This window comes from Callorhinchus milii, unplaced genomic scaffold (assembly GCF_018977255.1).
Source record: "Callorhinchus milii isolate IMCB2004 unplaced genomic scaffold, IMCB_Cmil_1.0 Scaffold18, whole genome shotgun sequence".
Classification (NCBI taxonomy): Eukaryota; Metazoa; Chordata; class Chondrichthyes; order Chimaeriformes; family Callorhinchidae; genus Callorhinchus; species Callorhinchus milii.
This window is the reverse complement of record NW_024704759.1, coordinates 6,220,141-6,233,601: the sequence shown is the minus strand read 5'-3', so window position 1 is coordinate 6,233,601 and position 13,461 is coordinate 6,220,141. Positions and strand designations below refer to the sequence as shown.

Genomic DNA, 13,461 nt, shown 5'->3' with positions numbered 1-13,461 from the left:
TACTTAGGTAAACAGGTGTGTAGAGTAGGGAAACTTGCCCAACGTCTCACCCTGCCCGGGAATCGAACCCTGAACCCCTCGCTTGCAAGGCGAGCGCTCTAACCACTACGTTACAGGACTCCAAGATGACCCAAAGGACCTTCTGAACGGATCTTGCGCATCCTTTCGAGCGAAGGCAAACAGTTTCAATGAAGACAATCTGACAGCCATCTCTTAGAATTAATATTCAATCAGTTTTACTGTCAGAAGTTATTTAAAAGCCACAATTTTTCACATTTGTTTCCATGGAGGCCCCTGCCACTAAGTACAATGAACAACAGTAATTTGGACAGTCAAATGTGCACAGAGAGTGATATACCGTATTACCACAATGCACTTAAGCAACATACTATAATGGCAACTTTCTCCTCGCGGAAGATCTAACCTGTTCATCTAACCTGATCACGTTAACACGTGGGTGTAGCATGTACGAGAATTCAATCAGTATAATCGGCGATAAGCCATCCTATAATTGCCAATGTAAAATATTTGTTTCACAATAAATTGCCATGTTCACGACAGAAAATCTTCAATGGGATTATGATCGTCTCTCTTTCCCAAAGCACAAATTCCCATCCGCTTAATTGTCACTTTGCATCCGTCTCCAGCGTCAATCTGGACATTTTTGCTAATTGTGGGACGACCTTGTGCCATTGTCAGTGCAGACACCATAAATCTCCCAACATAACATTCTCATATTCAGGCAACAGTGAATGAGTAAGCATGCATTGATCACGCATTTGATGTGTCATATGAGTCAAAGCCCTGTTTGCTGCAGCCATTAATTACAGCACATTAAAGATCCTCGTCTTTATTTTATTTTTCCAACGAGCGTCCTAAATTAACCCAAATGGACTAAGGCAAAAGTACAATGGTCTGAAGTGGAGCTGAATCAAGTGGTCAACAGTGAGACAGACCGGGCTCTCAGTCAGTCTGACTTCTCAACCTCGCACTCCATAATAACCATTTGTAAATTAGGGTGAGTCAAGTCAGGGATTTGGGCAAGAATTTGGCAACAACATAGCTTCCAATTTAATGACAAATACTACTTGGCTCCCAAAAAACGATTTGTTACATCACAAGGTATAACTTAAGTACCCACACTTGGGGCTGGATTGGTGGGGTAGGAAATCACCAGATCTGTATCCGCCTCTATGTGGAACAACCATTAATGATGGAGGTTAAAGGCTAGCTCAGATACCGCAATGTGGGGGCCCTCGAATAACACAGCTCAAAAGCACAAGGCAGCGTTTATTGGCTTGGGTTCAAATTGGTCAGTAAAGTACTGGTTTAAATCAGTGCGTGTAATCCATTCCATTCACGTATCCATTTCATTCAACGTTCATCAGCAAGGTAATACAGAACCTGCTTAATTCAGTGCTTGTAATTCAGTCCATTCACATACCGGTTAACTTCAGTGTGCTTGTCTGGACCAGACACTAAAGACAGTCTGTAACCCAATCCACTACAGCACCCACTGAACTGAATGCCCAAGTCTCAAAACCAAAAAGCACAGGCAGTTACTGAAAAGCTGAGACAATGATGAGACAAACAGCTCAAGTGGAGCGTACCTACAATTAGTACTGCTGAATAGTATTGGTACCTGCATTGGCTGTGATGTCGGTAAATTACAGATAAAAATGATAGAATCTTGGGAGTAAGTTACAATACTGTGAACCTGACGAAGGAGTTCAGGGGAATGGATAACTCAGGTGTGATTGTGAAGCTCCAGTAGTTTGTGAATGACCTTTGAAACCTGGAGTTTAGATCAGCCTTGAACTCATTCATTCCCAAGTCTCCGCTATCTCGTTTCTTACACGTTACTTTTTTCTGGTACCCCCCCCGCCCAGAAATTACAATACAATTGGTTATACATTACAAAGGTTGTACAATAGAGGAACATCGGGTTTCAATAGCATTTGAGGAATGAGGGAGTACTGTTTGTTTGCAGCAAAAAAAATTAAATACAAAGTACAGATCCACTAATAAATTATGAACCATTATCATACAAACTTCACTTTACATAATCACCATGATCCACCAAATTCTTAAAAACATGTCTAAGAAATAAACACAGATTTTTTTTGCTGAAAGGCCCAGGTTTGGACTGAGTCCTTCCGAGTAGATCAGAGTTACGTCACAGCAAGCACGTGTGCCCTTTTGTCCCCTGTAACACTGCCTCTCTGCAGCCTTACAGGGCTTTGCATGCTTCTTAATGGAGACATGTTCTCTGATCGTTGGTTAAAAGGTGGATTTATTTTCTCTTGCTCACTTGATCTCGCTGCGCATTTCTTTTCGTTCCTGTGCTGCGGGGACTGTCGCTTGGCGGATCACCCATAATGATACACAAAGTCATAGCTGCTGGGCTCCTTAGGGATGGGGGGAGGTGCCTCGGGGATCTGGATGTTCTCCAGGTCCAACAGACGCAACTTCATCTCCATGCTCAGTAGAGTGTCCAGGTCGTTCTTGGTCAGCTCGCTGCCCATCTCTTTCCCCAACAAAGCGTTCAGTCCATCAGTCCAGATACAGTACTGCACCAGAACAGAATAGGATTTTTAACACAAGTAAGGGACAGAACAGGAATTTAGATGCAGTTTAGATCCTCAGGGCTCTGTCCTTGGTCCCCTCCTATCAACATCAATATGCTCCCTCTTGGTGACATCATCCGCAGACATGAGGTCAACTTCCACATGTATGCGGATAATACCCAATTGTACCTCTCTGTCTCCATCCTCAACTCCAGGACCACTGACGTCCTGACAGAATGTCTGTGAGACATCAAGTCCTGGATGAGAGCTAACTTTCTACAGTTGAACGGAAACAAGACCGAGGCTCTCCCGATGGGCTCCCGCCAGCGCCTCCTCACCTCAGGTGCTGACAGCATCACCATTCATGGTTGCACTCTCCACCTTGCTAAGCCAATCCGGAACCTTGGGGTCTTGTTTGACCCTCAACTATCCTTTCTACCCCACATCCATGCCATGATCCGCTCTGCCTTCCCCCACCTCCGCAACATTGCCCGGCTCCGGCACTGTCTCATACCGTAGGCCGCCGAGATCCTGATACATGCATTCATAACATCCAGGCTTGACTATGCCTTGTCAGCCTCCCCATCTCCTCCATCCATAGGCTTCAGATCATCCAGAATTCTGCAGCCCGTGTCCTCTCCCGTACCAGGCTCCGCGACCCTATCAACCCCATTCTCGCCCAACTTCACTGGCTTCCCATCACACAGAGGATATAGTTCAAGATCCTGGTCCTCACCTTCAAAGCCCTCCATGGTCTTGCTCCCCACTACCTCTACGACCTCCTAACCCCCTACCAAGCTGCCTGCTCCTTCTGCTCAGTGGGCTCCAGCCTGCTTCACATCCTGGCCTCGCCCGCCCCACCATTGGCGAGTGGGCCTTCAGCCACTCTGCCCCAACCTCTGGAATTCCACCCCACAGTCGCTCCACCTCGACCCCTCCCTTGCCTCCTTCAACACCCTTCTCAAGACCCTCCTCTTCGACCATGCCTTTGATCACCCTTTTCACCCCCCCCACCGCCCTCTACCCTCCCTGATCCCGACCCCCAGCTTGGGTCTGAAACACTGATTGTCCAGCGCCTTGGGATGTGCTTGCGACATGAAAGGTGCTGTACAAATGTCATTTTGTTGTTGTTCACAAAGTCCTGTAGCATTTTGATTTAGCGTCTTATCACATCATCGAGACATCTCAAAGCGTAAAGTGGATTGACGGTGTATTTTGTGTGTGAAACGTGGCAGCCAATTGCGCACAGCAGCGTCTCATAAACAGCCATGAAATGAATGACCAATTTTATTTGGGGGTTTGTTGGCCAGGACACTGGGAGAGAGAAATTCCCTTCTCTTTTCAAATAGTGCCACGGGATCTTTAACCTGAACAGGTATTCGGGACCTCGGTTTAAGGCCTCATCTGACGGTTCCTGCTTAAGCTATCTGATCTTCCTTCCTTCCGCCTTAGTGCCAAACCTGTTCGCCTCCAGCTATTCCATCAGGAATCTGTCCATTTTATTGCTCAGCATGATTGAAATGAGGACATTCACTTTGGTACTTGGCAGTCTATGTCATAATGACAACTTGCATTTTTACATAATAGTAATAATAATCCTTGCATTTGATATAGTGCTTTTCAGGTCTTCTAGACGTCTCAAAGCGCTTCACAGAATATACTGTAAAGTGAATTGACTGTATATTTTGTGGGCGAAACACGGCAGCCAATTGCGCACAGCAGCGTCCCACAAACAGTCGTGGATTGAAGTGACCAATTTATTATTGGGGTTTTTTCTTGAGGGATTAATATTAGGCGTGTGGAGTAAGGAAACGTGCCCATGTTTCGCCCTGCCGGGAATCGAACCGAGATCTCTCGCTTGCGAGGGGAGTGCTCTAACCACTGAGTTACATGACTCCACAATATCGCGCCCTTCACGGAGTGTCTCAGAGTCTGATAACTCAGAGTGTTATGTGGTTTACTGATTAAGTTACATTTACCTTGTATTACCTTCCGTGTCTAATTTTGCTTCCAGTTCAACATTAAACAAACTCAGACTAACTGGGATTTTAAACCACTGATCCAGTTTTCTCTTTCCTCCCCATGTGGTCTTTTTACTGAGAACAGGGTTCATGATCCACTCTGATGGCTTATTAATTTTCGAGCCCCCCCCTCTTTCTCTCTCTATCATCAAATGACTCTTACTGAGTACAATGCTTCCAATGCAGTCTAACACACTCTGTTCGTCGTGGCAGCTGGTGCCATATATTGCAAGAATGCTTAGATTACACCTTATATTTCTCAATATTAAACATTTACCAATCCTCTGCCCACCTGCTAAGTGCCTGAATTGCATGCTAAGTGCCACTTTGCTCCTTGGATCCTCTTTCCACATGACTTAGGCATTCTACTTATTGTGGCTTCCTCTAGGTCTTTAATAAACATGATAAACAGCAGGAGGGCTGCTCCCTTAACCATCTGTCTAACCAGTTACTGAACCAGTTATCCCGTTCACCATTTCACCACCTCGTGACACTGCCAGTTGCTCAAATTGTTCCACTTCTGTCATTCTACCTTTCAAATTAATTTTTTAAAAACAGAATCAGACGATCATAGAAATTTGCAGCACAGGAGGCCATTCAGATTATCCAGTCTGAACCAGCTCTTAGAGCAAGCTGTGCATTCAATCTCACTGCCCCCCGCCCTATCCCTGTACCCTTCAAGCCTCTATCTTTCCTATATCCGTCAACTCTTTGCCCACAAAAGACATAGTCAATCCACTTTACAGTATATTCTGTGAAGCTCTTTGAGACGTCTCAACGACGTATTAAGGCACTATATCATACTCAAGGATTATTTTGATTATTTTACTTCCCTCTTGAAATTCACAATGGACTCTGCCTCTACTAACTTACTTGGCAGAGCACTCCCCATCCCAACAACTCTGTGTGAAATATATTCTCCTAATCTCTTCATTTGCTCTTCTTGTGACTACAGTCCCTGACTCCCCTTATCTTCAGCTTTATTTACAATCCACTGTCTCTGATTATTCTTGATCACTGACTTCATGGCTATTGTGGGACATTGCTAAGTGCAAACTGGCTACGGGGTTCGCCTACAAATACGCAGTCACTACGCCATAAAAATCCTGTGAAGCGTTTCGAGACACCTTGACGATGTGACAAGGCTCTGTACCAAATGTAAGGATTATCATTGACATTATTCACTTTAAGAGAACCCGGAATACATATCAATCTGTACCCCTTATATCTGTACCCCTTATATCTAACACACATTTAACAATGGAAACCCGTTGTTCTTTGCTTTATTTTATTGTTATCTGTCATTCTCTCCACCCTTAGCTTGCCATATCCTCACTACAAGTGACAATATTGTGTCAGTGTATGAGATGCACCCGAATTTTTACATGGATTTGATTCATGTATCCATTTAGCTACCCAACTACTTTTTTAATAACTGAACCTCAATTTGTTTGCTCCAAACATACTCTTAACACAACTGGAATTCTTTATGTATACATCTGGCAACTACTGGTTTATCAAATACAATATTGTTTTGAGGCCTTCCAATACCACTGAAATTCACAGCATCGAAGAAGGCCATTCAGCCCATCGTGACTGTGACGGCTCTTTGAAAGATCGACAGTGTCAAAGATGACAGACAGATCAAAAAGGATCGGAGGCAGAGAGAGCCCTGGTCACAGATGGAGAGAATGTCATTGGTGAGTTTAATCAGAGGAGTCTCGGTCTGTGGGCAGCTCGGAAGTTGGATTGGAGAGTTCATGCAAGGAGGGCCTCAAAAGGAAAGAGTGAAGCTGGGAAGCAACAACTAGTACCCTGGAGAGGAAAGGGAGCTTGGTGATAATAACAATAATTCTTTCATTCGATATAGTGGCTTATCACCCAAAGAGTAGTGGAAATCTGGAACTCTCTCCCTCAAAAGGCTGTGGATGCTGGAACCATTCAAATTTTCAAGACTGAATTGGATAGATGTTTGTTAGGTAAGTGTATCAAGGGACATGGGGCAAAGGGTGGATAATTAGAGTTGAGGTACAGAATCAGCTATGATCTTATAAATTGGTGCTGAATGGCCTATTCCTGTTTCTATGGTAGTTAGGAACAAAGATAAATTGAAGGAAGGTTTTTAAGAAGTGGGTGGGGAAAGGGGTGGGAACTGTGCCAGTTCAGAAGAAGTGAACAGTGGGATTAGAGTCCACACTTGCCTCATACTTGTTGGGAGCGATGAAGTTCAGAGCCTCATCGGGATCGTGTAGAACAGAGAAGGCTAACTCCAGGACCTCCTGTGGGGGAGAGAGAACAGCAGAAACTAATGAGAGAACGCTAGCAGATTGCAGCACTAATCCCTTTTCTCAAATAAGCTCCTCCACTAATAAACTTGTGGCTTGTAACACTCACCCACTCCCCCCACAAGCTCAGTTTCCCACAGAGCCGTAACCACACTGGTACTACACTCAACCAGAAATTCATTATTCTGAATATGTTGAACAAATTATTGTGAAATCTCTGGGGAGGTACCAGCCAAGTGTGTTTCTCATCATAAATAGCTAAGGTCACAATGGAGCAGCAACAACAACAACAGCTTGCATTTATATAGCACGCTTCAGCCTTGGTGATGACTCAAAGCGCTAATTTTCCTTGGATTTTAATGATACACTGGGGAGGAATTTGCCACGTGCTAATTACTGCATTGAATGCATTACAAACCGGATAATTTAACTCGAGTGATTGAAATCCATCATTCAATTTTTCTCATTTGAAAACCTACAGTGGATACAATATAAGACAGATCAACAGCAGCAGAAAATAGCTATCACATTTTTTGGGGTGTCTGACACATCCAGAAACCCATCACCATGTTTAAGGGTATCCAAAACAAGCTGAGATCTATGTGCATCCCACCTACACATGGAAATTCCTGAGATAGATTGTTGGGAAGGAATGCAAACTCTCTCCCTGGAGGCATGCACCCTGCTTACCTAATTCCAGAAAGTATTAGGCACAGGTTGGCAAGAGCCAAGGCTTGGGGACCCCAGGGTGAGCATTGGGGTAACTGTGGAGTCTAATCAGCTCACATGAAGTTGCCCAAGTTTAACATCTCACGGACACATAGCTTTAGTAACTTTTTGACTAACTTTCCGATAAAGCTCCATAACATCTTATGGAATAACATGGAATGAGTGACCAATTTTATTTGGGGGATTATTAGCCAGGACACCAGGAGAGAGAAACTCCCTTCTCATTTTGAATAATGCTTTGGGATCTTTAACATCCACCTGAACAGGAAGACGGGACCTCAGTTTAACGTCTCATCCGAAGGACACACCTCCGACAATGCACAGAACTATTTTGGAGTGTCAGCTTAGACGATGTGATTCTTAGTACTGTTTAACGCTGTACACATACTGCACACACATACAGCACACACACACATACAACGCTCGCACACAGGTACGCACGCACGTACACACGCACACTCCCACCACTGCAGGAAAGCCCACAAGTTGTACCTTGTTTTGTTTCATAGCACTCTTCTCCCTCATGTGGGGACAGTCCTTCCCAGTCACCACGGCTTTAATATTTGCAACAGGAACTGGAGAAAGAGAGAAAACACCAGTGAATGTCAGTGACCAGCACAGTCAACGCATTGAAGCCACCAAATGAACAACCAGCTGTTGACTGACAGTGTATAGCAGTGCAGAGTACACATCAAAGCAATATCCACCAGGACCAAAGATAACAGAAACTTGAAAATAAACAGCCTCACTTATTCCCACTTCCCATCACCACCAACATTTGCCAAAGAACATTGCGTGCAGAATTGGTCATCAGACATAACAGTCCTTACATTTGATATTGCGACTTCTCACACTATTGAAATGTCCAAAAGGCTTCACAGGATTTACAGTAAAGTGCAGTGACTGTGTATTTGGTAGATGAACACGGCAGCCAATTGCGCACAACTATGTCCCACAAACAGCTATGAAGCAAATAACCGATTTTATTTAGAGGATTGTTGGCCAGGACACCGGGAGAAACAAACTTCCTTTTCTTTTCGAATAGGGCTTAACTATCCAGTGTTTAACATCCACCTGAACAGGTTGACCAGACCTCGGTTTAATGTCTCATCTGAAGGCACCACCTCTGACCATCAGAATTCCACTGGTGCATCAGCCTAGAGCTCAAAGTCCCGACGTGGGGCTTGAACCCATAACTTTCAGACTCAGTGGCAAGAGTGCTACCGACTGAGCCAGGCTGACACTATACAGAGACAGAGGGAAAGGGCGAGAGACTTACTTTTTTCCTGCAGAGACTCAAAGGCCACTTCTCCCTGTGGGTTCTCGTCCAAGTCTCCATAGTGCAACACCTTATGATTCAGTGAGAGTCTGCAGTACCAGAACTTATCTGTGGAGCAACAAGACAATGGGTGATCAAACTGCGCTGCTTAAACTGTGAACACACACAGTCCAGTGCCATAACTCTCCTCCCCCCGAACGTCGGTGGACAGTTAAGGGTTTGCACCCCAGCTGGGGGTTGGGATCAAGAGGGGTGGAGGGTGGGGGTAGGAGGGTGCAAACTCCCCTCTTCACGTTTCTAGTGCCTGTTGCTGGACACCTGTTCTCCCATAGAATGTAGAAAAGGCCAGAGAAACACACAAAAATAGTCTTGAGACAGGCTTTGAAGGAGGCAAGGGAGGAGGACTGAGTTTTGCTGTAACTGGTGAGCACACACTGGCCAGTGCCCGCACAATGCCATACCTTGCCGCCTGCGGCTGACTTTCCGGAAGCTGGTGCCCTCACACAGGCGGTTCAGCCGCTGCTGTTTGATCAGCTCCATGATCTCAGGCTGAATCTTCTCCCGCAGCTCACTGCAAACAACAACTACAACTAAATATATTTACACAGCGCCTTTCGCGTCGGGAGGACATCCCAAGGCGCTGGACAGAAAAAAGATTTGCACCCGAGCTGCGGGTTTAAATCAGGAGGGGTTGGGAGCAGGGAGGGTAGGGGTAGGGTAGGGGTAGGAGGGCGACCGAAGGCACGGTCGAAGAGGAGGGTTTTGAAAAAGGCAAGGGAGAGGCTCAGGATTGGTGTTCCAAGGGGTGGGGGATGTGGATTAGGCTGGAACCTGCTGAGTGCAGGGAGCAGACAGATCGGTATGGACATGGTCAGCACACACCACTCGCACAACAGATCCCAACGCCAGAGAAACAGGAAGGAAAGACAGAGCGGGCAGAAGCTACTCCCGGGGTAACTCCCATATCCCGCCTCCTCCCCCCCGCAAACCCACACCATGTCTCTCCCGCCTGTAGCTGGACACCTGGTTTCCTCCTGCAGGAAGCAGAAAAGGCCAGAGAATCACAACAACAGGGAATTCCTCCACAACAATGTAAGGTTGGTTGTTAGTTGACTGGTGGGAATAATAAACCCTTCAAAATAATAATAATAATGAATTGATCACTCTATCCACGACTGTTTGTGGGACACGGTTGTGTGCAATTGGCTGCTGCATTTCGCCCACAAATAAATAGTCAATTCACTTTACAGTATATTCTGTGAAGCCTTTTGAGACGTCTAGAAGATGTGATAAGGTGCTATATCAAATGCAAGGATTGTTATTATTAAAGGCAGTCAAGTGAACTCTAAGAAGGGCCACAGCCCCACCACTAGACGCCATCCAAAAGCTATTGTCCAGTGACGAGGGTTTTCAATCAAAGCTGCGAGAAATGAGGAGGTGCCGGGAGCAGGGGTTGACCTACACGATTGGCGGGGACTGGAAGTCGTCCTGGCTCATCCTCTCAGACTGTCGCAGCCTCAGGATCTCCGAGTAGCTCAGGCAGCGGAGTTTGCTCTTGAACTGATCCAGCGAGTTCGGCTTCGCACTCAGGGTCCTCGTAATCTGCTCACGGACAACCTGCATCACCTGCGCGAGAAAGGGAGAGTGTGTGTGAGAGAGAAAAAGAGAGGGGTAGAGAAGAGAGAGAAGCAAACCTCAGCACTTTCAGCCATCAGGGAATCAGTGTCAACACTTCTGGAGTCTCATAGCAGAGTGGTTAGTGACGCAGGTGAGGTTCAGAACAACCAGACCCTTGTGGAGTGCCTGACCCGCAGGGTAACACCCTGGTTGGAGACCTGTAGCTCAGTGATTAGAGCGCTCGCCTTGCAAGCGATAGGACCGGGGTTCAATTACCGGGCAGGGCAAAACCTTAGACAAGTTTCCTGACTCCACACACCTCTGTTTACAAGGAGTAATTAGGAACCTGGTTGTTAGTTGATTGGTGGATTACCAAAATGTTGGTGATGGGACATTAAATCAAGGTCCTGTCTGCCTATTTAGACAGACTTTAAAGATGCTGTGGACAATTTGAAAAGAGAAGGGAGTTTATCCCGGTTTCCTGTCAACAATCCTCCTGATAGAATTGGTGTTTACTTTAAGGTGGAACATTGTGGTGCGCAAATTGGCTGTCGCATTCGCCTACAAAATACAGTCACCACACTTTACAGTAAATCCCATGAAGAGTTTTGAGACATTCTCTTGATCAAGTCAACTATGTCAAATGCAAGGTTTTTTTTTAATAATCCTCTCCCCCAGCCCACACCCACCAAGCTCAAGATGAAAGTTGACGCCATGGTTTCTGCAGCAGGATTTCAGTCCCTGAGGGGTTCTTGGCATGGTTGGCTGTGTGTGTGGGCGTCTGCGGGCTGTCTCAGGCTCTCTCTGTGCCAGTCACAGTTTGTGTAGCTGCGGGGGTGATGCTCCTGCTCTTCAGAGAACAGGCAGCCCGGGAGCAGGTGCAGAGCTAAGGTTCACAGCAACCAGATGCTTGTGGTATCCTATAGTTTAGTGGTTAGAGCACTTGCCTTGCAAGAGAGAGGACCCCGGGTACGATTCCTGGGTAGGGCGAAACCTTAGGCAAGTTTCCTTACTCACATGCCTCCGTTTACCGAGCAGTAAGTGGGAACCTGGTTGTTAGTCGATTGGCTAATTGCCTTCCGGGGTAATAACCTCTCCTCAAAATAAATAATTTGGTCACTCAATCCATGTCTGTTTGTGAAAACTGCCGTGCGAAATTGGCTGCTGCTTTTCGCCCACAAAATATACAGTCAATTCATGATACGTTATATTCTGCGACGCCTTTTGAGATATCTCATTGACGTGATAAATCGCTATATCAAATGCATGGATTATTATTATTATTACTACACCAAACCAGTGAGAAATCGCTGGCAGCACGGACAGCTTGAATTCTGGTGCTGGTCACTCTCTGGGCAGAGCCCAGCGTGGGTTACAAGCAGAGCGCAGCTCCTTCTCCTCTGACCCAAGTATCAACTCAAATAATAATAATAAAAATAATCCCAGTCACAAGCGGGCATCTCCCCTCCAGGGTATACGGAAACCTTCTTCTTCAGATATTCTTAAATCTCGGATACGTTCCCTTCTCCCAGTTTCCAAACAAACATACTTACTCGCAGCTCTCCGATTCCTAACACTCAGATATATCCTCTCTGCTCTGCGATTCCAGACACACATAAACAACTTGCTCCCAGGTTCCCGGTTAAACACTTGTCCACGTTCAGTGTATAAGAGACGAGAGGCACCAGCATTTTCAAATATGGGAACTCGATCATCTGCAACAACTAAAGTCCTTAAATCCGCAGAAAGTCACAGACCTCTCAAAAGTCTGAGACCAAGAGAGAAGAGTGTAAGAGAGAGAGAGACAGAAACACACACACACACAGGAGTGGGAGAGAGAGACCTTGAAGACAGAGAAACACATACACACATTTCATAAATAACAACCGCAAGCGATAAATAAGGGAAAACGCAAGAAATAAATGAGAGATTCAATAGAAAGGACGACACAGAAAGAGGCTGGTTTGAAGGAACAAGAGGATGCCGAACACCTCAATGTGCACAAAAACAAACATCAGGAGCTGGTCAGAGCATCAGACACACTCACCAACACGGTCAGACACCATCCCCGGTACAGGCAGCTGGCAATCGGTGCTTCTCTACCGGTATCTCGTTACCGGTGCCTCGCTACCGGTGCCTCTCTTTGCCAAGCACAAAGAGAATGAGCACCGCACACTCTGACACAGCTCACTGTGCTGACATACACAGTTCTGGTAAATATCACTCCATCTCCGCCCCTTTCTCGTTAACTCTAACCAAACTGGCTCCTCCAGCTTCAACCCCTGCAAAGTCCTGTAGTGTATTGATTAGCGCCTCGTCTGGCAAGTAAGAGGACCCGATTTCGATTCCCGGACAAAGTGAAACCTTAGGCAAGTTTGCTTACTCCACACGTTTACCTCGCAGTAAATAGGAACCCAGTTGTCAGTCGGTTGGTGGATCGCTTTCCAGATGTAATATTAGGTAGTAAACACAGCATTCAATCCATAACAGTGACATCCTACAACAACAACAACTTGCAATTTATATACCGCCCATCACAGTACATCACCTCGGAGCACTTCACAAGATCGGGAGGCAGACAGGACACTGAACGAGATTATAAGTGTGGTTGAAGAGGTAGATTTTTAAGTGGGATTTAAAGACAGACAGAAAGGGGGCGAGACCAGGGTACAGGGAGTCAGTTCCAGTGGTTGGGGTGTAGGCACAGTAAGTTGCACAGATAGGGCGAGGGAGTGTAGTTGGTCTGAGCAGGCTCAGCAGGGGGCAAGCAGAGGGATGGAGTGGGAGTGGATTGGAGCGATAAGGTGTGAGGGCTTTATAGGCGAGGGCCTTGAAGGCATTTATAGGGCAGTGGGATGAATGACCACCACCAACAGCAACTACCAACAAATCACACTTACACAGCGCCTTTCACGCTGGGAGGACATCCCAAGACGCTGGACAGTCAGGTTGAACGAAGACAC

At 46.1% G+C, this 13,461-nt stretch overlaps 1 protein-coding gene across 8 annotated transcripts in view; it reads right to left on the bottom strand.

Annotated features, from left to right (window-relative positions):
• Positions 1–213: 213 nt before the first annotated feature.
• LOC103172975 (engulfment and cell motility protein 2) overlaps positions 214–13,461 on the bottom strand; it is a 56,618-nt gene continuing 43,370 nt past the window's right edge. For 7 of the 8 annotated variants that reach the window (XM_042341739.1, XM_042341742.1, XM_042341740.1 and 4 more), the window contains 6 exons: positions 10,344–10,507; positions 9,343–9,452; positions 8,882–8,989; positions 8,095–8,177; positions 6,790–6,867; positions 214–2,570 (listed from right to left, as the gene is read on the bottom strand). In XM_042341739.1, coding sequence (XP_042197673.1) covers positions 2,370–2,570; positions 6,790–6,867; positions 8,095–8,177; positions 8,882–8,989; positions 9,343–9,452; positions 10,344–10,507 — 744 coding nt within the window. In that variant the 3' untranslated portion in view covers positions 214–2,369. Of the gene's footprint in view, positions 2,571–6,789; positions 6,868–8,094; positions 8,178–8,881; positions 8,990–9,342; positions 9,453–10,343; positions 10,508–12,545; positions 12,594–13,461 lie in introns of those variants that run through there. The other variant, XM_042341746.1, reaches the window with a different exon arrangement.